The sequence below is a fragment of the Podarcis vaucheri genome, assembly GCF_965113315.1.
Source record: "Podarcis vaucheri genome assembly, chromosome: 7".
Classification (NCBI taxonomy): Eukaryota; Metazoa; Chordata; class Lepidosauria; order Squamata; family Lacertidae; genus Podarcis; species Podarcis vaucheri.
The window spans coordinates 83,476,364-83,499,850 of record NC_138765.1 but is presented as its reverse complement, the minus strand read 5'-3'; the positions used below and the strand labels follow the sequence as shown (position 1 = coordinate 83,499,850).

General features: G+C 44.7%; 2 protein-coding genes and 1 long non-coding RNA gene across 3 annotated transcripts in view; all 3 read left to right on the top strand.

The window, feature by feature from the left end:
• The first annotated feature begins 1,051 nt into the window (after positions 1 to 1,051).
• LOC309536449 (natriuretic peptides B-like) lies at positions 1,052 to 7,499 on the top strand. The gene is made up of 3 exons (XM_082230697.1): positions 1,052 to 1,388; positions 6,408 to 6,699; positions 7,206 to 7,499. The coding sequence occupies exons 1-3, from the start codon at positions 1,266 to 1,268 to the stop codon at positions 7,229 to 7,231; spliced, it is 441 nt and encodes a 146-aa protein (XP_082086823.1). The 5' UTR covers positions 1,052 to 1,265; the 3' UTR covers positions 7,232 to 7,499.
• A 5,438-nt stretch (positions 7,500 to 12,937) lies between these two features.
• On the top strand, positions 12,938 to 18,731 carry LOC309536456 (natriuretic peptides A-like). The gene is made up of 3 exons (XM_082230705.1): positions 12,938 to 13,264; positions 17,608 to 17,878; positions 18,431 to 18,731. The coding sequence occupies exons 1-3, from the start codon at positions 13,145 to 13,147 to the stop codon at positions 18,445 to 18,447; spliced, it is 408 nt and encodes a 135-aa protein (XP_082086831.1). The 5' UTR covers positions 12,938 to 13,144; the 3' UTR covers positions 18,448 to 18,731.
• A 1,539-nt stretch (positions 18,732 to 20,270) lies between these two features.
• The window catches only part of LOC309536583, a 114,402-nt gene continuing 111,185 nt past the window's right edge, over positions 20,271 to 23,487 (top strand). Inside the window, exon 1 of the long non-coding RNA XR_014221646.1 lies at positions 20,271 to 20,315. This is a non-coding gene — a long non-coding RNA (uncharacterized lncRNA). The remainder of the gene's footprint in view (positions 20,316 to 23,487) is intronic.

Here is a 23,487-nt window from a genome sequence, read left to right as displayed (position 1 = left end):
CTTCATGACCCCCTGGACCAGAGCACGCCAGGCACTTCTGTCTTCCACTGCCTCCCGCAGTTTGGTCAAACTCATGCTGGTAGCTTCGAGAACACCGTCCAACCACCTCGTCCTCTGTCGTCCCCTTCTCCTTGTGCCCTCCATCTTTCCCAACATCAGGGTCTTTTCCAGGGAGTCTTCTCTTCTCATGAGGTGGCCAAAGTATTAGAGCCTCAGCTTCACGATCTGTCCTTCCAGTGAGCACTCAGTGACGATTTCCTTCAGAATGGATAGGTTGGATCTTCCTGCAGTCCATGGGACTCTCAAGAGTCTCCTCCAGCACCATAATTCAAAAGCATCAATTCTTCGGTGATCAGCCTTCTTTATGGTCCAGCTCTCACTTCCATACATCACTACTGGGAAAACCATGGCTTTTACTATACGGACCTTTGTTGGCAAGGTGATGTCTCTGCTTTTTAAGATGTTGTCTAGGTTTGCCATCGCCTTTCTCCCAAGAAGCAGGCGTCTTTTAATTTCGTGGCTGCTGTCACCATCTGCAGTGATCATGGAGCCCAAGAAAGTAAAATCTCTCACTGCCTCCATTTCTTCCCCTTCTATTTGCCAGGAGGTGATAGGCCCAGTGGCCATGATCTTCGGTTTTTTTATGTTGAACTTCAAACCATATTTATATATAAGCTTAGCCATGCATACCATGTGCTAGATTTTAGTCATCTCGTGGAGGGTGTTATCTCATTGCACCCTCCAATTTGGACAAATAATAATTCTGGTAGCAGTTATAGAGCTGTTACGTTAATCCCCTGCCCCAGTTCCTTTAAGATATCCAAGTTGTAAAATTGGATGATTTGTGGGCAAAGTACAGCCAGCTATTAACCCAAGTTTCCCTATCGTCGTGGAATTGCCTAATTTGGGGACTCACCCGTAGCATAAGTTAGGGCCCTGCATTTGCCTCTAAGAAAGAAGAAAAGACATTTCTGCAGTTCGCGGCCGTGAACGGTTTGGCGGCTCAAGAAAGCGTCTATAATTGCTCTGTTAAAAGCAGGGTGGGGGCAGAATGTGTCATTTCCGAAAGGCTCAACACTGCTGGCTGGAACCAGTTCCCTTATCAGAGCCAAGTGGCTCAGCTCGCTGGGGTCCAGGCCGGCTGGAAGCAGCAAGGAGCCATCCTCAGAAAGGGCTTATAAAGAAAGGCTCCCTGGGTCTGCGAAGAAGTGCTTCGCATCCCCAGCCAAAGCTACAAGACCCCAGAGACCCGAAGAGAAGCAGGGATGATGGATGCTGTGGCCTGGTGTCGCTGGTCCTCTGTGCTCTTGGTGTTCGCCCAAGCAGGCCTGGGTTCGAGTCATCCTGTGGCCTGGAGTCCTTCCAGCGAAGAACTGCTGTCCTTTCAGGTGAGGAAGGAGGAGGCAGGTCAGGGGTGGTGTGTGTGTGTGTGTGTGCTGGGAAGTCAGTTTGATTGTTGTTGTTGTTGTTTTAAAAAATATTCTTTTTTTTTTTACCAACAACCAAAACATGGTGAAAACAAACAGTGAAAACCCCCAGGCGGCTGATACATTGCGTATAGTATACATAATCAATAATAACATATTCAAATCAACCATATGTACAATTCTATATACCTTAACACTCCTCCCTCCACAAGGTTTGTTTAACTTTTAACATTTTAATTGCCCCAAATTGTTCAAACCTACCCAAATCATTCAATATCTTCTTAAACCAGTTCTCCTCTTTCTCACTGACCTTAAACCCTTTCATTTTATGTATCTTCACAGTTAGATATTCTAAGATTATAATATTTTTCAATTTTTCCCTCCATTGGTTCACCCCTAGCTCTTCTGCATTTTTCCAATTACTCACTATAACCTGTCTGGCTGCAATTACCATCAACCCATTTACATTCCTCTATTGTTTCTAACTCGGTGGGGGTTTGAGCTAAATGACCCTTATGGTCCCTTGCAACAGCACAATTCTAAGATTCCTCCTACTCAGAGGAAACCCACTGGAATTAATGGGCCTATGTCAGTCTTCTCCATTACCTTCAATGGGTTTGTTCTGAGTAGGACTAGCATTGGATGAAACCAAAGAGAATGATAATTTGAACTTGTTAGCTGCTTGTGAGCAGAAAAAAGGTATTCGCAGCTCAATCAATGTGCATTGCAGGAATCAAAAGCATTACGTCTGGTGGGGGTGGTAAATTTTGGAGAGAAGAGAGAAGGGAACTGGCATCACCAATTTATTATTATTATTATTATTATTATTATTATTATTATTATTATTATTATTATTATTATTATTATTTACAGTGGTACCTTGGTTCTCAGACTTAATCCATTTGGAAGTCGGTTCCAAAACCAAAGTGTTCCAAAACCAAGGCACATTTTCCCATAGAAAGTAATGCAAAACGGATTAATCCATTCCAGACTTTTAAAAACAACCCCTAAGACAGCAATTTAACATGAATTTTACTATCTAATGAGACCATTGATTCATAAAATGAAAGCAATAATCAATGTACTGTACTATAAAATAAATAAGATAGTATCGTGTGTGTGTGTGTGTGTGTGTGTGTGTGTGTGTGTGTGTGTATATATATATATATTTGCTTTCGTAGATTTTCACGGGTACAGGAATGCAGGTTTTGGTGTCTTTGGGTGTCTTCCCGTGTAAGAGTCGGGGTGTCTGTGCGACGTTTCGACGAGGTCTCACTCGTCATCTTCAGGCTGGTGCTTTCGGCTTCTTGTTACTGGAACAGAGCAGAGTCTGGTGTTTGAGTTCCTATAAATACTGTTGAGGGGTGTGGTGTATAGCCTCCAACGTTCTGGGCAGAGAGGAAGTTCCTAGATTAGTGTGCCTTTTCTTCTTTTGTTCCTTAATTACTTGAGGGATATCTTGGGTGATTTCATGAGTGATATTCTGAATACCACTGGGTGGGTCATTAAGTGTAGATTAGTTGCTAACGCTTTCGTGTCTTGACCTCTTGAGCTTGTGAAGAGTTTTTCTGAGAAGATGGCTGTGCTGCATTTAGTTGTGCTCTGGCTTGGCTTCGTGTATAGGGGCGAGCTGTGGTTTTGTGCCTTGTGCCAGCCAGATCTGTGTAGGGATTGCAGGGGGGTGCAGCATCCGGAGGTGCCACTATAGTTTGGCTACTGGATGGAGTCTGTAATATGTCTGTGGAGAGGGTCTGGGTTTGGGTCTGGTGTGGTTGATTGGTGACGGCGTTCTGTGTGCCTCTGGTTCTGGTGTCGGTTTTTGTGGGGAGGGCTAATTTCCAGATGTCTGGCAGGCGGGACGTGTCGTCACGCTTGTTCATGTTGTGAGGGTGTTTCTCTATCTCGATGGCTTCCATGATTATTCTCTTGTGGTGATGTTCCATGTTAAAGAGCAATTTGGAATCTGCAAAATTAATTTCGTGTCCTGTTTCTTTCATGTGTTGGAAAAGAGAGGAAGTTTTTTCTTCTTTTTTGACGGCATTCTTGTGTTCTGCGATACGTGCATTTATTCGTCTGTTTGTTTGTCCAATGTACGTGGCTGGGCAGACTTTGCAGGGTATTTCATAGACCCCTTGGTTTTCCAGCTGGATTTTGTCTTTTGGGTTTCTGAGGATATTGGCTATTTTTTGGTTGGTGCAGAAGGCTGTTTTGATATTGTGTTTATGGAGGATTTTGCTGATTTTGTCTGTAGTGCCCTTGATATAAGGAAGGAGGGCCATGCCATTGTTTTCTTCTGTGTCTTGGTTTTTGGGGGGTGTTTCTTTTTGGATTAGCTTCGTAACCCTGTTTTTCTGGTATCCATTGGCGATTAACACATTTGAGAGATTCTGTAACTCAGTTGTCAAGTGGTCTTTGTCAGCCAGGCGTTTGGTTCTGGAGATGAGAGTCTTGGCTACGGAGTTTATTTGTGCAGGGTGGTGGTGTGATTGTGCATGTAAGTAGCGGTTGGTGTGTGTTTTTTTCCGGTAGATAGTGTGTCCGGAAAAAAACACACACCAACCGCTACTTACATGCACAATCACACCACCACCCTGCACAAATAAACTCCGTAGCCAAGACTCTCATCTCCAGAACCAAACGCCTGGCTGACAAAGACCACTTGACAACTGAGTTACAGAATCTCTCAAATGTGTTAATCGCCAATGGATACCAGAAAAACAGGGTTACGAAGCTAATCCAAAAAGAAACACCCCCCAAAAACCAAGACACAGAAGAAAACAATGGCATGGCCCTCCTTCCTTATATCAAGGGCACTACAGACAAAATCAGCAAAATCCTCCATAAACACAATATCAAAACAGCCTTCTGCACCAACCAAAAAATAGCCAATATCCTCAGAAACCCAAAAGACAAAATCCAGCTGGAAAACCAAGGGGTCTATGAAATACCCTGCAAAGTCTGCCCAGCCACGTACATTGGACAAACAAACAGACGAATAAATGCACGTATCGCAGAACACAAGAATGCCGTCAAAAAAGAAGAAAAAACTTCCTCTCTTTTCCAACACATGAAAGAAACAGGACACGAAATTAATTTTGCAGATTCCAAATTGCTCTTTAACATGGAACATCACCACAAGAGAATAATCATGGAAGCCATCGAGATAGAGAAACACCCTCACAACATGAACAAGCGTGACGACACGTCCCGCCTGCCAGACATCTGGAAATTAGCCCTCCCCACAAAAACCGACACCAGAACCAGAGGCACACAGAACGCCGTCACCAATCAACCACACCAGACCCAAACCCAGACCCTCTCCACAGACATATTACAGACTCCATCCAGTAGCCAAACTATAGTGGCACCTCCGGATGCTGCACCCCCCTGCAATCCCTACACAGATCTGGCTGGCACAAGGCACAAAACCACAGCTCGCCCCTATACACGAAGCCAAGCCAGAGCACAACTAAATGCAGCACAGCCATCTTCTCAGAAAAACTCTTCACAAGCTCAAGAGGTCAAGACACGAAAGCGTTAGCAACTAATCTACACTTAATGACCCACCCAGTGGTATTCAGAATATCACTCATGAAATCACCCAAGATATCCCTCAAGTAATTAAGGAACAAAAGAAGAAAAGGCACACTAATCTAGGAACTTCCTCTCTGCCCAGAACGTTGGAGGCTATACACCACACCCCTCAACAGTATTTATAGGAACTCAAACACCAGACTCTGCTCTGTTCCAGTAACAAGAAGCCGAAAGCACCAGCCTGAAGATGACGAGTGAGACCTCGTCGAAACGTCGCACAGACACCCCGACTCTTACACGGGAAGACACCCGAAGACACCAAAACCTGCATATATATATATATATATATATATATATATATATATATATATATATATATATATATTCTTACCTGCACTGATGATAGTCATTGTTTGGATGGGGGGCTTTTATCCATTTTTGCAGTTACAGAATCAATCAGTAGCTGAACTGGGTTCCACACAGTCACAGAAACAAATTAACTGAAAAAGCCTCAAAAACAAAAATGCAAAATAAATAGCAAAAATAAAAGCACCAAACTTAATCCACTCCGGAAGTCTGTTTGACTTCCAAAATGATCAAAAACCAAGGCACAGCTTCTGATTGGTGCAGGAAACAATAGCTGACAGTTGCATTGGACATTAGGCTTCTGAAAAATGTTCGAAAACCAGAACACTTACGGTACTTCCAGGTTTTCGGCATTTGAGAACCAAGGCGTTTGAGAACCAACCTACTACTGTATATCCTAAAGGAGTCAAGAGGAAACTTCTGTTTGAAGGCTGGGGTGGGATGAGGACTCTCAAGCCAAGATTCCCAGCTTCAGATATTCTTCCACAAATTCAAAATCTAGATCGTTCTGGTTCAAAATCTCTCTCTTCCCACCAGTTTCCCCAGCAGAAGACACTGTTCAGTTGAGGTTTTGGAGGGGGGAAATTCAGGTGTAAAAAGATGGCATTTAGCACACTAATATTTAACACCATGCCCTGAAAACCCATTAAAAATAATTAAGATCTTCTTTACAAAAAGACCTCACAGTCAAATTTTAAAAGGTGACAATTCAAAGAAAAGTCAAACCCATGCGCTAAAACTGGACCAGATTGTAAATTTTCTGTGTGTGTGTGTAAGAAAGAAAGAAGCAACTGCTTTGATATAATATTGATTGCTATGGTGATCGCAGGAAGGGCCATTTAGCGCAGTGGCAGAGCAACTGCTTGGCATGCAGAAGGTCCCAGGTTCAAACCCCAATGAGATCTCCAGGTAGGACTGAGGGTGTCCCCTGCCTGAAACCGTGCTGCTGCCAGCCAGTGCTGGTAATACACAGCTATCTGGACTCAATTGTCTGACTCAGTAGGAGGAAGCTTTCTAGGTCCTTGCGTTCTGAACTGAGTTTGTTTCTTGATATTCTGTTTCCATCACCTCTGATTTTAGGACCTCCTGGAGCGCCTGAAGGAAAAATTTCCAGAAGGGGAATTGGAGGCTCCCATCTCGAGGTCTGACGAGGCAGAGGACGGCTCTGACATCATGGACCTTGTTGACGCAGAAACCCTCTCTTCCAGCCAGCTCAGACTTCAGACTTCCCTTCACCCTACAGAAGTGGAGGACCACTGGATGAAATTCCTGGCTTCCCCAAAGCGGAGGAGATATTTCTCAGGATGCTTCGGCACCAGGCTTGAGCGGATCGGGACACAGACAGGCCTTGGGTGCAATGTCTACAGAGCCCGTAGGTCTCTCTCGAAGGAATCTCGTTGCTGGGTTGGGTGGGCATGTGGAATATATTTATTTAACAAAACTTGCTTGCAAGAAATATTAGAATCAGCAGCTGAAAAGAGTGCAGGCAACCTTCTGAGTCAAAACAAAACAATCTACTCTGTGCTCTGTCCAGGCAAGCAATAGGCAATTTTCAGAGTTTAAGGATGCCTTTCCAGGCAGGCAAAACTACTCAAGGAGGGTGCAAGGCAGGGTTGGTTAGGGAGTGTGAATAAGGGGTGTGGCCTGTGTAACCTCCCAAGGGCCAGACCAAGAGTCCTGGAGGGCCACAAGGTTCCCCAATCCCTGAGCATTTCGTATGCTCCAGCAGAGCTGTCCTTATATCACACTCCTTTGTCAGAACAAACCCCGATAGAGAGGAATGAGACTGGAAAGCAGCTAGTCCTCATGAGTAACACTGCTCCTTTTAAGCAGAAGGGGAGCCCTTAACTCAAAAGATCTTTAACTCTTTGTTTTTAGGTTCTTGGAGGAAACCCAGAAGTTGAAATCAGAAGAGGACCTCTTTGTCGGCCGTCCCAAAAGTTTGGACAACAAAGGCTGTAAAGTGTATACAGACTGTTAAATCTGTTTGAGAACTCTCTGCACACAGTCCCTCTCAAGAATCATACCCCTTCCTATACAATATAAAAACCTGTATATTCATATTGTATGGGCTCCCGTTACATTTGACGCTTTGTGGTGTGCCACTGAGACTGTCTTTCAGCCTACTGGGGGCTTTGGTGCTGCAAAATCTGAATAAACGTTTTATAGAAATGGAGTGTTTTCACTGTGGTGCGGCGATAGTGGAGAAATTTCACAATTTGCATTCACGAGCCTACATAATTTGCACACCCTGAACCCATATGCACGTGACCACAAGCTTTGAAATACACATGCCTCTGAGACTTGCAAAACATTTCCCGACCAAAAAAATAAAAAATAAATAAAGTATGAGGAAAAACTTGTGTTAAAGTCAGGGTCACCACACTCCTTTTGGGCTAAGGAGCACATTCAGAATTTTGAGGACGTGTCGTGGATGCCAGTCACAAAATGGCTTCCAAGGCAGTGGTGTGGCCTGACACAAAATGGCTGCCATGAGATGGAAAATGAAATGACCACAAAATGACAGGGGGGGGGGGTGTCCTTTCTACTAGTGAGGAAAAGGCCCCTTCATCAGACACTGCTACATTTGTTCACAGAGAGAAGCTCTTTCCCCCTCTCCTCTGTTCAGAACAAAAAGAGGGTGGGTGTCCGATCCTTTCTCCTTTTCAGAAATTTACTTTTTCTTAATTGGCAAAGCATCGTCAGCTGACATTAAACAATAAAAGCATTCCCTCTGCCCTAACACACTTATATGCATTCATTAATATAGGCAGCCTATACGTCTAAATAGAAGTCCACTTATTGGGGTTGGTGATTATGAGATATCAGTTCAGCCACAGAAAGGGAGATCTTCGCTTTCCTGTGGTTTACAGGAAACACTATATAACGGTATAATTAGATTGATGACATCAAAAGCATTCAATATATTCTTTATATATAAGAATTCATTGATAACATGGTCCAATCTTAGCCTGGGCAAAAAGACAAGCCTTTGCAAGATATCAGATGTCACAGATTAACAGCGCTTTGTGTCTGGAAGAGGGGAGGGTGTTCCATTAGAGGAACAACAACAGAAAATCCCAGTGTATGGGATAATAGGGTGAGGTGAAATCGGTAAAAAATTCCCCTGATGTTCTAAGTGAGATGTGGGGAACCTTTGGCCCTGCGGATATTGCAGAGCTACAACTCACATCATTCATTGGTCATGTTTGCCGGGGTTGGTTGGGAATTGCAGTAACACATCACCCAGAGGACTAAAGGTTCTCGAACCCTGATCTAAATTGTTGCCTTCTCAGACAGGATACCCGGATCTATTTTACACACAGTTTGAGGACACAGACAGCTACCAAAGTTCGCTAGAGTCCACCTCCTCTCTCACCTTTCTGTTTTTAAACACTCACGAAGCTTCCCCACTGCCTGTGTTTTACTGTCTCCAGCTTTCCCTTGCCTTATCTAGCCCAAGCAGGCCGGCACAGCTAGCAGCCACCAGCCACCAAAAGCCATCACAGAACCAGCAGTGGCTGTGAATCATACAAAATCCTTGCCTTGTTTTGCTTTGTTTTAAATCAAATATCCTTTATTAGGCATAGCAAACCGCACGTTATCAAACAGACACCGTATGCAAATTGTGCAAAATACGAGCTCAGCATAACAAGGTATGTCCCAATCAGATCTTTAACTCCAGAGAAAATCAATTTGCATAAATAATATAAGACAACACTACCACATCATCAATCAATTAAGAACCACTAAATCTCTTTATAATAGCCCAGTCTTTCTACATGGACAGCACTCAAAAATTCAGCCAGTATTAAAGTAATTTGATCATTCCTGTCCGAAAGCAGGTCCTGAACCATTGGTAGCACAGAAATCAGCCTGTTGAGTTGTAAGGCCTCTAATAATTGTCTTCTGTCATAAATGCCAAAATCACAAGAAAAGAAAATATGCTCCAAAATATCAGGTTCCTGTTTGCTACATTTGCAGAGACGCTCTGATTCTGGGAGAGCTAAATATCTTCCTCTCACTATCATCGAGGGAAACATATTAAATCTGGCTAACATAAACAGCCTGCACAATTCATGATTCTTCAGATTTGTCATGTATCCCTTTTGAAAATCTCTGCCACCCCAACCAATTTTTAAAGCCCTTGATTTCTGGCTGCAAGACTAGACTAGGTTCATGACATGCAGAGATCTGAGGATTCAAAACCGCAGCAGGAACAATTCTCCTGTTTCTTTCCCCCCCAAAAGGAGCGGAAAAGAAAAAATAAATCCATGCTGGGATAAGAGAGACAGGTTCTGTTGACCCGGGAAAGGATTCTGTGGTTCAACATCCCCACCTAGCTTAAGGAAGTAGCTGGAGGGAGGTTTGATTCAGCACCTTGGAGAGAAGCCAAGAGCCTGGATCACATCAGTTCTTTCTAGGGAGAAGCTTACAGTATTTTTTTCTGGTTCCCAGCAAAGCGAGCTTGCAGGGAGGCTGTTGCACAAAAATGCAAACCGTTCTGCCAAGGTCAAACCACTTTCAAAGAAAAGGACACTCTGGGCGCAAATTGATGCATCGGAACACTGCTTTTCACAAACTTTCCTGCCATTGGGAACTTTTTTTAAAAAATGTACTTGGTGTTACTCCTGCTCAGCATTTGACCCCAGTCACATTCACACCATCTAATAATAATGATAATTTTTATTTTATACCCTACCCATCTGGTTAGGTTTCCCCAGCTCCTCTGGGCGGCTTACAACATAAGCCTTAGGGAAATGTTTTAACTAAGGATTTTGTTGATAAGATCTTTGAGAAAGGAATTAACGTGGTTTTGGTTAAAAGATATTAAAGGATTAACTAAAAATGAATCGATGAAAGAGAGAAGGTAAAGAAACAGCATTACAAAATTAGAAACAGGTTAAAATTTATTGGTAAGGATTTGTTGAATAAACAATTTGAATTGGAATACAAAAAAGGGAGGTATGAGGAGGTCTGGGAAAATAAGTTAAGGGAAAATAAGTAATGGAAATTCTATGTGTTTTTAATTATTATTATTTTTGTATTTTTGTATTTTTTTCTTTTTTCTTTTTGATTTTTTATTGTATTACTATTGGAAACTTCAATAAATATCTTTTTTTTAAAAAAATACAACATATAAAACAGAACAAAACATCAAACATTAAAAAACAAGATATCCTATACGTGCAACAAACAAACCAACAAATCAATAAAAAACCAATAACAACAATAATAATCATAATCGGTTTACAGTTATACCCAAATTAAAGTAAACGCCGACTCCAGCTAAACATTTAACCAACACCAACCCGACAAAAACGAAAGAGAGGAACCGCAATTAGAACCGTTTAAAACATCCTATGCCCTTTTAAAATGTGGCTCTTTTCTGGGTGGTCGGGCAGCAGCAAACATACTTTGAAAGCACCAGGACATCACTTTAAACAGCCATGGCTTCCGACCAAAGAATCTTGGGAACTGTAGTTTGCTAAGAGCACTGAGAGTTAGGAAACCCCCTTTGCAGAGGTACAAGTCTCAGAGTGGGCTTTTAACAATCAATCTGCCCTGCCAGGGAATTATGGGAATAGTAGCTCTGGGAAAGGTTGCCTGACAACTCTCGGCCCCCTTAATAAACTACAGTTCCCAGAGTTCTCTGTCGGCAGCCGCTGTTTAAAGTGGCGTCATAGCACTTGAAAGGTATGGGGTGGGTGGCCTTGCTTAACCTAGATCCATTCATTTCAGTGGATGTACTCTGAGTAGGACTGAGCTGGAGTGAGTGCTATATATTTTATAAAAAGTATTTGAAGATGCAACAAAGCGAACTGGACTCCTTGGCTGGCTTTGAATAAAGATTCACAAACTTTTTATTGATGATAATCAGCTAAATGGTTTGAGGATCTATACAACTGTGTAACATGCAGAAAACAGCAGTCTCAGAGAAATCAAAGACTGGAACTGAGGGAAGCTGGGGGGGGTGGGGGAGGGTGGGGGGAGGGAGGAAAAATGGGGGGAATAAGGATGATATGTTTCTGGATAATATGTTTTGTTTTAATTTTGAATTTTAAAAGTGTGTGTGTGTGTGTGTGTGTGTGTGTGTGTGAAAAATTGGGAGGGGGAAGAAACATTGCCAACCCATATTAAGAATAAAAATTAAAATCCATCCATCCTAACTTAAGCATATAGAGTTGCATTCATCCAAGCCAACAAGAGGCCTTATAAGAATTCAAGGGCACAGTCCAAGCAGATGGGGGAGGTACTCTCAAGGGTGATGGAGAGCAGAGTCAGTGTGGGGGTGGCTGGGAGGAGTTCTGAGGGCCAGATCAGTGATATCTGGAGGGCCACATAAGCCCTGCCTTATACCTTTCTTGCGTGGCTCTGGGATGGCTCTGACTTGCTTCCCCTTGGGATTTTCTCCCCATAGCAAAATGATAGTTCATCTCTCTGTTCTTTCCCTTGGAAGACAGGGTGGAGCAGTGGTTAGAGGGCTGGGCCAGGACCTGGGAGAGTGGGGTTCAAATCCCTGCCCTGGGGTTGAATTCAGGCCAGCTACCGCCACCCAGGCTAAGCTACCTTGCAGGGCTGTTGTTGTGAGGATAAAATGGGGAGGGGGAGAAGTGTGCATGCCCATTGGAGCTCTTGGGAAGAAACTGTGGGATTTAATGAATAAGAACAATGATAAAAAAAAACTTCTGAGTCTGTACTCAGGACTGTGAATGCAGTCTGAAACAAAAAGACTTTGGGGATGCCGGCTTTTTTTGCTACATTACAATGCATCAGTAAAAGTGAAAAAGTAAGGACTAAGGTTCAGTTTAGGTATCTGACCCGCAGGCTAGCTGCCCCATCTGAACCAAAGGTCACGATGCACAGGTAAGCTTAATTTTATTGATTGACTTATTTCTTAAAATTTATATACTGCTTGATTGTTGATGGTTTTTTTAAACACAAAGTGGTTGACAAAAAAGAAAAAAGAATAAAGAACAGATTAAAAACTCACATCAACTTCCTAAATACCTGGGCAGGCTTGTCTAAATGAAAATGGGTTGTTGCTTTTTTCATTTAGCAGGTACAGCCAAGAGTGCAGCAAAGGCAACTATCTGACGTCAAGTGGCGGGTAGTTCCACAGTGCCGCCGCACTCAAAGATGGAGTTCTTGCAAATGTCTGATTCTTCTCGATGCCGATATTAAGCCCCGAATGGAACAAAGCCACTTGGAAAGGAAGCAAAGCCAGGACTGAGCTGATACCTTCATTATTCCATATATAGGAAAGGCCCTTGAGGGAAAGTCCAGGGCTGGGGTGTCATCAGATTCCCTCTCACCCAGCAAAAAAAAAAAAAAGCTGTCCTCTCAAGCTTCTTGCTTTTGCTATACAAGGCGATTTCCCCAAGGTGTATTTCTGGGGATATTGCGAGGGTCCTCTCTGCTCAGATCTGGGAAATGTTTGAAAGTGGGGGGGGGGTAAAGAAATTCCAATGAGGGATGGGGTTTGTAATCTCCGAGGCCAGTATCAGCCGAGAGGGCAGGCGGCATGAAATCACCGGCTTGTGACTCCTGCATGCTAGGAGATCAGCTGCCTAGTGACACCTAATATAGGGAATCTTCTCTGAAAGGAGCTGCATTCCGGCGAGGGGGCTGGAATGCGCCCCAGATAGTCCCACCGATAACCCAAGGAAGCAGAGCTCGGCTCAAGGGTATATAAGGCCGGCTGGGGAGAAGCAGACAGCACAGGACACAACAGATCAGGGACGAAGGGAAGCCTGATATTTCTCGAAAAGGACATCGTCTCCAGGGCGAGAAAGCCAAACGCACCTTCTCCAAGCATGGACACCCAGGGCTCGACCACAGTCACCTTTGCCTTGCTGTTCCTCCTCTGCTTCCAGCACCCCATGGCCCACCCCATCGACAGCCTCAGCCCCGCCAAGGAGCTAGCCAGCATGGAGGTAAGGAACCCAGAGGGGCAGGTTTGGGGAGACTCAGTCCTGTGTTGTTTAGTCGTTTAGTTGTGTCCGACTCTTCGTGACCCCCTGGACCAGAGCACGCCAGGCACTCCTGTCTTCCACTGCCTCCCGCAGTTGGGTCAAACTCATGCTGGCAGCTTCAAGAACACTATCCAACCATCTCGTCCTCTGTCGTCCCCTTCTCCTTGGGCCCTCCATCTTTCCCAACTTCAGGGTCTTTTCCAGGGAGTCTTCTCTTCTCATGAGGTGGCCAAAGTAGTGGAGCCTTAGCTTCAGGATCTGTCCTTCCAGGGAGCACTCAGGGCTGATTTCCTTCAGAATGGAGAGGTTTGATCTTCTTGCAGTCCATGGGACTCTCAAGAGTCTCCTCCAGCACCAGAATTCAAAAGCATCAATTCTTCGGCAATCAGCCTTCTTTATGGTCCAGCTCTCACTTCCATACATCACTACTGGGAAAACCATAGCTTTAACTATACGAACCTTTGTCGGCAAGGTGATGTCTCTGCTTTTTAAGATGCTGTCTTGGTGTGTCTAAGGAACCCAGAGGGGCAGGTTTGGGGAGACTCAGTCCTAGGATTTTATTATTCCAAGATGAGCTCTCCCCTCCTGGGGGAGAAATTCACGGAAGGCCAACCTTCCATGTTCAGAGACAGTCTACCTCAGAGTCGGAGTGTGCTGGGGGTAATTGACAGGGAAGTGATGCCAGCCGGTCACTCTTGGGAACGAAATACTGGGTTGTTGTGCACATGAGAATGCATTATTTTAGGGAGAACAGCTTTGCAAAAACAACAACCACTTGCATCTATTTGGGAAAATGCACATCAACTGATTTTTCACAAGGACATAAAAAAAATGGAATAGATTTTTATTAAAACATAAAAAATCAATTAAAACAGAAAAATTAAAACAGTCTCATCCCAGAAAAACAGGTGTGAAATACTAAAGGAAAGGAGGAAAGATGTGTTGGAATATGTTAGAAATTACAAGTCTATTAAAAAAAAACACCACACCATTAATATGCATTTAATAAAATTAAATAAAACTTCAAAAAATAAATAAATGGCAAATTGATATAGAGATGTGGAGGACTGGATCTAAGATTATTGTTGTGATTAGAACTTATATTCTACCTTTTCCTCTAAGGAGCACATGGTCACATACATTCATTCCCCCACAACCACCCTTTGAGGTAGGTTAGGCTGAGAGGCAGTGACTGGCCCAAGGTCACCACAGTGAGTTTCATGGCCAGTGAGTGGAGGATTTGAACGCAGGTCCAATGCTCTAGCCACTTTACCGGTCGCTGCTGGGAACAAAATCCTGGGTATTGTCTTTTGCCCTTCTTCTATTCTTAGCTATGGCTGGGCAGATCTGTCCTTCCTCGGTTACAGTTCATCGCTGCAGAATGTTAGGATGGCAGTGAGCGTAGGTGACTTGTAAAAGAGAGGCAGCGTCGCAGAGTGGTTACAGAGCTAGGATCTGGGAGACCAGGGTTCAAATCCCCACTTGTCCATGCAGTTCACTGGGTGACCTTGGGATCCATCCCTGCCTCCCAGCCGAACCTAAAATTCTAGGATATAAATGCAACAAATAAATGATAAAATTCATAAAGGATTCCAGGCTTGTGCCAGGGAGACACGGCTTTTCCATGTTACGGAGTGTCTAACTGGGATTTATTTATTTATCACCTGTTATTACATTCATATTCCACCTCAAGGTGGCCTATGTTTTTCTCCCCTCCATCTCCCGCATTTTACCCTCACAACCCTGACATTGTAGGAAGGGTCGGGGAAGAAAGTTGATCCCCTTTGCATTTTAGTAAGAAAACGAACCCGATTCACAGTTCTCGACTGGATACACGAAACGAAACAGAAGAGACCTTTGAAACTCACACATCTCCCAATTTTGTCTCCGTCAACAAGTGTGTGCAAAAGTGCAGAGGCCAGCGAAAAGGAATGTGCTAAAATGCGTCACGTTGGGGCACTCTGCTTGTGCAAATGTGTATATGCTGGTCAAAATTGCTTATAGAAATTTGCACGTATGGATTTTCTGCTGCAGAGATGTGGAGTGACGAATTTTAAGACTGGGAAGAGAACAAGCTGAAATGGACAGATTTATTTACCGTATTTTTTGCTCTATAAGACTCACTTTTCCCCCTCCAAAAATTAAGGGGAAATGTGTGTGCATCCTATAGAGCGAATGCAGGCTGCGCAGCTAAGCCCAAAGCCAGAACAGGGAGACGGAGCACTGAGGAGCGCTCCGTCTCACTGTTCTAGCTTGGGGATGGCTGCAAAAGCCTCTGCTGTCCCCGAAGCCAGAACAGTGTGACGGAGCACTGGGGAGCACTCCGTCTCGTTGTTCTAGCTTGGGGATGGCTGCGCAAAGCTATCCCTGAAGCCTTTGGAGCACAGCGGGACCCCGCCAGCCCCAAACAGCAGGTCGAAAGGAACCTGAAGCCTCCAGAGCCCTGTGGGAACTCCCGCTGCGCTCTGGAGGCTTTGTATGAATGCACCTTGAACGCACCTTGTTTTAGAGGGGGAGAACAAGAAAAAAAATTTTGCCTGTTCTCCCCCTCCTATGGTCTGGTGCGTCCTATAGAGCGAAAAATATGGTATTTGTTATGTTTCAGTCCCACCTTTTTCTCAGAGGAGCTCAAGGTGGCAAACTTGCTTTCCCCCCCCTCCTCATTTAATCCCTGCAACGACCCTGTGAGGTAAGCTAGGCTGAGAGGCAGGGAGTGGGCCTAAGGTCAGCCAGTGAGCTTCCTGGCTGAGGGAGGATTTGAACCCTGGTCTCCCAGGCCCTAGCCGGATAGTCACTCTAACCACTCCAGCACCCTGGTTCTTGAATGATCAGGTGTCTTCCTTGTTAACTTCTTGAAGGCATCTGACTCACCGGCCTTGGTGCTGGGGAGTCTTACGCAGTTTAGGAGACCTGGAGCTCAGCAGCAAACTGCATGTTTCATATCTTTAAAATCACAAGCCCAAAGGAAAGAATTGTATTTGCAGAACGACAATCCCAGTTTCCAGGAACAAGCTAGGGGGGGTGAGCCTGGGACCTTCTGCATGCAAAGCACGTGCTCTACCACCGAAGCACGACCCTTCTCCCATTAAAAAGGCAGCATGGCCTAATGGTTAGAGTCTCAGACTAGGACCTGAGAGACCAGGGTTCAAATTCCTGCTTGGCCATGAAGGTCATCTGAGGTGACCTTAGGCCAGTCCCTCTCTCTTAGCTTAGCCTACCTCACAGGGTGGTTGAGGGGATTAAATGAGAACAATGTATGCCACCTCAAGCTCCTTGGAGGAAGGAGGAGGTGGGATGGAAACCTAACAAATAACGAAATAATAAAGGTAAAGGGACCCCTGACCATTAGGTCCAGTCGTTGCCCACTCTGGGGTTGCGGTGCTCATCTCGCTTTACTGGCCGAGGGAGCCGGCGTACAGCTTCCGGGTCATGTGGCCAGCAGGACTAAGCAGCTTCTGGCGAACCAGAGCAGCGCGCAGAAACGCCGTTTACCTTCCTGCCAGAGCGGTACTTATTTATCTACTTGCACTGCTTTGAACTGCTAGGTTGGCAGGAGCAGGGACCGAGCAACGGGAGCTCACCCCGTCGCGGGGATTCAAACCGCCAACCTTCTGATCGGCAAGTCCTAGGCTCTGTGGTTTAACCCACAGTGCCACCCGAGTCCCATAACGAAATACTAAAAGTAACTAAATAAGACTGTGGTGTTCAGGGTCTAAAATTACCTGTCTCAGGTGTTCCCAAAGTAGACAGTAGTGCCTGCTGGGGGGGCAGTGGTGGGACTACCTAGGGAGCACTAATAGGCAAGGCAGTGGCAGGGGGTTGCTTGCCATCTGTCTCAAGAAACAATGGCGTACAATCATGGGCATGAAGCCACACCCCTGGAGAATCACAGCACCTATCAGACTTTGAAAAGCTGGATCAAATTCATCAGTTGTGTCAAATTCATCGAACTAAAATGTCTAAACCAAATTCTGAACAGGTGTGCCATTAATTGTTCCTGCTTCGAATTTTATTGGGTTATTATATATGCCAACTGTTATTCTGAATAATGCTTTTTATAGAGTAGGGCAGTGGGCAAGAAGAATGAGTTTATGGAACCAAGGGAATGGGGGGAGGCTGGAAAAGTTTGGGAACTGCTGAGCTAGCTGAACCCCTGAGAAAGGAAGGAAGGAAGGAAGGAAGGAAGGAAGGAAGGAAGGAAGGAAGGAAGGAAGGAAGGAAGGAAGGTGAGGTTCAGGCAGCAGAAAGGTTTGGAGGCAATGCAGAGGAACGAAAGAGGAACATTATATTCATTTTCCATTCAGGCCCTGCTGCAGAGATTGGAGGAGAAAGTCTCCCTGATGGAAGATCTGCAGAACAGCCCCAACCTAGAAGATCCTGAAAGCCAGAGGGAGGGACTGGCTGAGTTCCTGGATGACGGCAACAGCCAGCAAGTCGAGACCCCGGCCTATTCAGCCCCATTCCTCTCCGACCGCAGCTCCCTGCTTAAACGCATGCGGGGAATCCAGACAGCGAAGAGCTGTTTCGGGAGGAGACTGGACCGGATCGGGGAAGTGACTGCAATGGGATGCAGAGGTGAGCCCTCCCCACCCCACCGCCTTGTTATTGCCTGACCTAGAATAACGCTTTCTGGGAGAATTACAGGAAATCGCACATCCCTCCAAGCTTATGATAACAGATGCATGCTTCGTTTTGGTCCACCGGCTAAACCTGCAAATCCTTCCCATAGATGCCCAGAACAGGGACTTGTACAGAGTTGCGACAGGCAACTCCCTCTTTAGTGAGAGCTGCCTGTTGCAACTCTCCATGAGTCCCCGTTCTTAGCACCAAACGCTTCAAGGGTGAATATCTGGCATCTTGGAAGTCTGGTGTTTAGCCAGAATCCGCTTCCCAGCTGCTTCCTCCCACTGATCAATCTAGGAACAGTAATGGATCTCCCAAGTTCTGTTGCTTGGCTCACATACCTCTAATAAAAAAGGCAAGGAATAAATCTTACTCTGGTGTATAAAGCTGGTAAAATAACAGCTATATATTCCTGCATTGCAGGGGTTTGGACCGGATGACTCTCAGGACCCCTTCTAATCATATTATTCTAAATCCTTTTCTTTTTTAATCTTTTGCTTCTAGGGTCGAGGAGGAATTAAGATCCGCTTTCCTGCCATCAGCTCACCCACCCTGCCCTAGAAAAGCGCCCGACCTTTTGATGACATGTGAATTTCTGAAAACGTGTGCTTTCCCCAAAAAGTCCTCTGGAATCATGCTTCCCGCTTATTTATTTCTTAATTTATTGATTTATTTATTTCTTTGACCTCTTGTATGTTTGTGTTTTCTTTTTTTCTTTTCTTTTTTCTAAAACAAACAAACTTTCTTACTTTTGGCACAGAGATGGTTGCTTGAAACAATAAAAATCAAACACATTTGCTCTTTTGCCCCCTGCTGTTGGATCTACTTGTTCCTCATCCTCTCGCGTGTTCTTTCCTTTCAAACATGTATTTGCATAGCCACACCCATTCCCAGAACCAGCTCCTAGTTGTGTAATTTCAAACCTCCTCCAGGACACAGAAGGCTGAAATGGAGGAAAATTCAGTGCTGGGCATGGAGAGCTGCAGGAGATGCTAGATTTTGTTTGCATTTAAAGGCAAACCTACCTAATTCACACTTTCTGCAACAATACATAAGGTAAAGGTAAGGTCAAGGACCCCTGGACAGTTAAGTCCAGTCAAAGGTGACTATGGGGTTGTGGCGCTCATCTCGCTTTCAGGCCGAGGGAGCTGGCATTTGTCTACAGACAGATTTCCAGGTCATTTGGCCAGCAGGACTAAAACGCTTCTGGACACCGTAACAGAAGCCAGAGTGCATGGAAACACTGTTTACCTTCCCGCCGGAGCGGTACCTATTTATCTACTTGCACTGGTGTGCTTTCAAACTGCTAGGTTGGCAGAAGCTGGGACAGAGCAACAGGTGCCCACCCTGTCATGGGGATCGAACCGCTGACCTTCTGATCAGCAAGCCCAAGAGGCTCAGTGGTTTAGACCAGGGGGCAGTAAACTTTTTCAGCAGGGGGCTGGTCCACTGTCCCTCAGACCCTTTGGGGAGCCGGACTATATTTTGGAAAAATAAATAAATGAACAAATTCCTATGCCCCACAAATAACCCAGAGATGCATTTTAAATAAAAGCACATAGTCTATTCATGTAGAAAAAACCAGGCAGGCCCCACAAATAACCCAGAGATGCACTGTAAATAAAAGGACACATTCTACTCATGTAAAAACACGCTGATTCCCAGACCATCCACGAGCCGGATTTAGAAGGCAATTGGGCCAGATCCGGCCCCCGGGCCTTAGTTTGCCTACCCATGGTTTAGACCACAGCGCCATCCGCATCCCTACTTGAAACAATACATAAACAATAGCTGCCCAGGGTGGCTGGGGAAACCTAGCCAGATGGGTGGGGTATAAATAAAGTATTGATGATGATGATGATGATGATGATGATGATGATGATGATGATTACATGAAGCAAAACACATGCCCCCTGCAATATTTGAAATGTGCACTTTTCCCAATTTTGCAATGCAAGTCTCCAGCCAAGCAATGCGTACAAAATTAAATTATATCCAGGTAAACTGTCCATAAGGGGACGCGGGTGGTACTGTGGGTAAAACCTCAGTGCCTAGGACTTGCCGATCGTATGGTCGGCGGTTCGAATCCCCACGGCGGGGTGAGCTCCCGTCGTTTGGTCCCAGCTCCTGCCCACCTAGCAGTTCGAAAGCACTCTTAAGTGCAAGTAGATAAACAGGGACCACTTTATAGCGGGAAGGTAAACGGCGTTTCCATGTGCTGCGCTGGTGCTGGCTCGCCAGAGCAGCTTCGTCACGCTGGCCACATGACCCGGAAGTGTCTTCAGACGGCACCGGCTCACAGCCTCTAGAGCGAGATGAGCACACAACCCCAGAATCTGACACGACTGGCCCGTACGGGCAGGGGTACCTTTACCTTTACCTTTAAACTGTGCATAAAAATGCATATGTTTTGGTGAAAGTAGCACATGAGAATGCATTATTTTAGGGAGAACTGCTTTACAAAAACAACAACTTGTATCTATTAAGGGAAATTCACATCAACTGATTTTCACAAGGATTATTTAAAAAAACACAAATAGATTTTTACTAAAACACAAAAATCAAGCTTAGAACAGACCCGTCTCCGAAAACAGGTGTGTGATACCAAAGGAGAGGAGGAAAGGGACCTGAGATGTGTTAGAATAAGTTAGAAACTACAAGTCTATTTAAAAAAATACACCACACCATTAATATGCATTTTAATAAAATTAAATGAAACTTCAAAAAATAAATAAATGGCAGATTGCTATAGAGATGTGGAGGACTGGATCTAAGATTATTGTTGTGATTAGAACTTATATTCTACCTTTTCCTCTAAGGAGCACATGGTCTCATACATTCATTCCCCCACAACCACCCTGTGAGGTACGTTAGGCTGAGAGGCAGTGACTGGCCCAAGGTCACCACAGTGAGTTTCATGGCCAGTGAGTGGAGGATTTGAACGCAGGCCCAATGCTCTAGTACCAGACTGGATTGGTATAACGGAGTAACGGAGAACCTGGAATTCACAGAGTATTCCAATGTGCAGAATTTCTGAAGGCTGCTGTTTTTACACATAGAATCATACAACTGAAGAGGTGGAAGGTGTCCTGTGGGTCATATAATAATAGTAATAATTTATTATTTATACCCCGCCCATCTGGCTGGGCTTCCCCAGCCACTCTGGGCGGCTTCCAAAAGAATATTAAAATACTATAATACATCAAACATTAACAGCTTCCCGAAACAGGGCTGCCTTCAGATGTCTTCTAAAAGCCTGGTAGTTGTTGTTCTCTTTGACATCTGGTGGGAGGGCGTTCCACAGGGCGGGTGCCACTACCGAGAAGGCCCTCTGCCTGGTTCCCTGTCACTTGGCTTCTCGCAGTGAGGGAACCGCCAGAAGGCCCTCAGCGCTGGACCTCAGTGTCCGGGTAGAACGATGGAGGTGGAGATGCTCCTTCAGGTATACTGGACTGAGGCCATTTAGGGCTTTAAAGGTCAGCACCAACACTTTGATTTGTGCTCAGAAACGTACTGGGAGCCAATGTAGGTCTTTCAAGACCGGGGTTATGTGGTCATCTGGTCCATGACGGATGGCCATTCAACCACTGCTTAAAAACCTCCAAGGAAGGAGAACCCATAACCTCCCGAGTGAGGTCCATGGACTCAGCAGACTGAAGGAGCAAATAGATGGGGGAAAACCATATTTTAAACCAGAAAACATACGGAGAATGGAAAATATTTAAAAAATATATAAGACTATATTGCAAAAATGATACCATCTTAGCAGAATTGGAACAATACTTGCGAACAATAGATAACTGAAATAAACTTTATAGTGGAATGTAAGAAAAAGGATATAAAACAAAACTACGCGATAATACTATGAGAACAGAAAAAGTATAACGAGAAAGATTGGAAGTTTTTTGCAAAAATAAATAAATACATTTGATTGATATAATGTTGTATAAATCTTTGGTCTTTTTTTTCTTTTTTTAATCATTTTCTTGACTGCTTCAATTTTTTCTTTCTTTTCTTTTCTTTTCTTTTCTTTTCTTTTCTATTTCTTTCTTTCTGTATTTAACTTGGTAATATTTACCTTGGTTGTATGCTTGTATGTTTGTATTTTAAACCAATAAAGATTTATTCAAAAAAAGAAAAGAAAAAAAGAAAAACCCCATATTTCTTAATTCTACGACAGTGTCCGCCATGTCTCAATTCTCCAAAGGAACACAGACCCTGGGTGAATGCCAGGAAACCCATGGGTCCTTGCCACAACTCAGCCGAGAGAGAAGCAGGCACCCGGCTTTTGTTACAATGCAATAAAAACGAGAGAAGTACAAAAAAAGCATTATTATTCATTTATTTATACATACATACATATCCCGCCCATCTGGCTGGGCTTCTCCAGCCACTCTGGGCAGCTTCCAACAAAATATTAAAATACAGTAATGAATCAAACATTAAAAGCTTCCCTAAACAGGGCAGCCTTCAGATGTCTCCTAAAAGTCTGGTAGTTGTTTTTCTCTTTGACATCTGATGGGAGGGCGTTCCACAGGGCGGGTGCCACTACCAAGAAGGCCCTCTGCCTGCTTCCCTGTAACCTGGCTTCTCACAGCGAGGGAACCGCCAGAAGGCCCTCAGTGCTGGACCTCAGTGTCTGGGCTGAACGATGGGGGTGAAGATGCTCCTTCAGATATATATGGTATATCCGAGAGACTTTGGGTCAGGGTAGTTGTCTTGCCAAATGCAAGGTGGTTCTTTTCAAATGAGATTCAGAAGTAACACAAAACACTAGCGAGTGAGAAGATTAACAGCAAGCAATATATATATACCCAGCAAGCTCCTCAGCCTGCCACTTGGAAGCCCTCAAGAACTGGTGGAATGAACCCCATAGGTAGCCTCAGTTTGCACGACCCTGCAGCCAATCATTCTGTGCAGGAGCTTCTCAGAAACTATGCCCCAAACCATTTGATTTACAGCTAGCTAGCCTGTTAAAGGTAAAGGTAAAGCGTGGCCAGCATGACTAAGCCACTTCTGGCAAACCAGAGCAGCGCACAGAAACGCCGTTTACCTTCCCGCCGGAGTGGTACCTATTTATCTACTTGCACTTTGATGTGCTTTCGAACTGCTAGGTTGGCAGGAGCAGGGACCGTGCAACGGGAGCTCACCCCGTCGCGGGGATTCGAACTGCCGACCTTCTGATCAGCAAGTCCTAGGCTCTGTGGTTTAACCCACAGCACCACCCGCGTCCCCTAGCTAGTCTGTTAGCCTGTGTTATAAAAACTGTTCCTTTATCCCTTGTGGGGTATCCAAGAGCCCCTATAGAGTCCTTAAGTGGGTTCCCTACTGATAGGAGAGAATAACAGAGGCCAACCAGAGAATATTGAGAAGCAAAGCAGCTAGTAAGCCTCATCTTTATTCAACTGTTGCAACAGGGTTCCCACTCACCACACGCAGGAGGGAGAAGGAACCCCAAACATTGGTGTGCAAGCTCTTATATAGACTTTTTGAAATTGCCCACCCTGTAGCTCCCACAGGCAACTGTTCAGCCACTGTAAGAAGATGATACTGGATGAGGT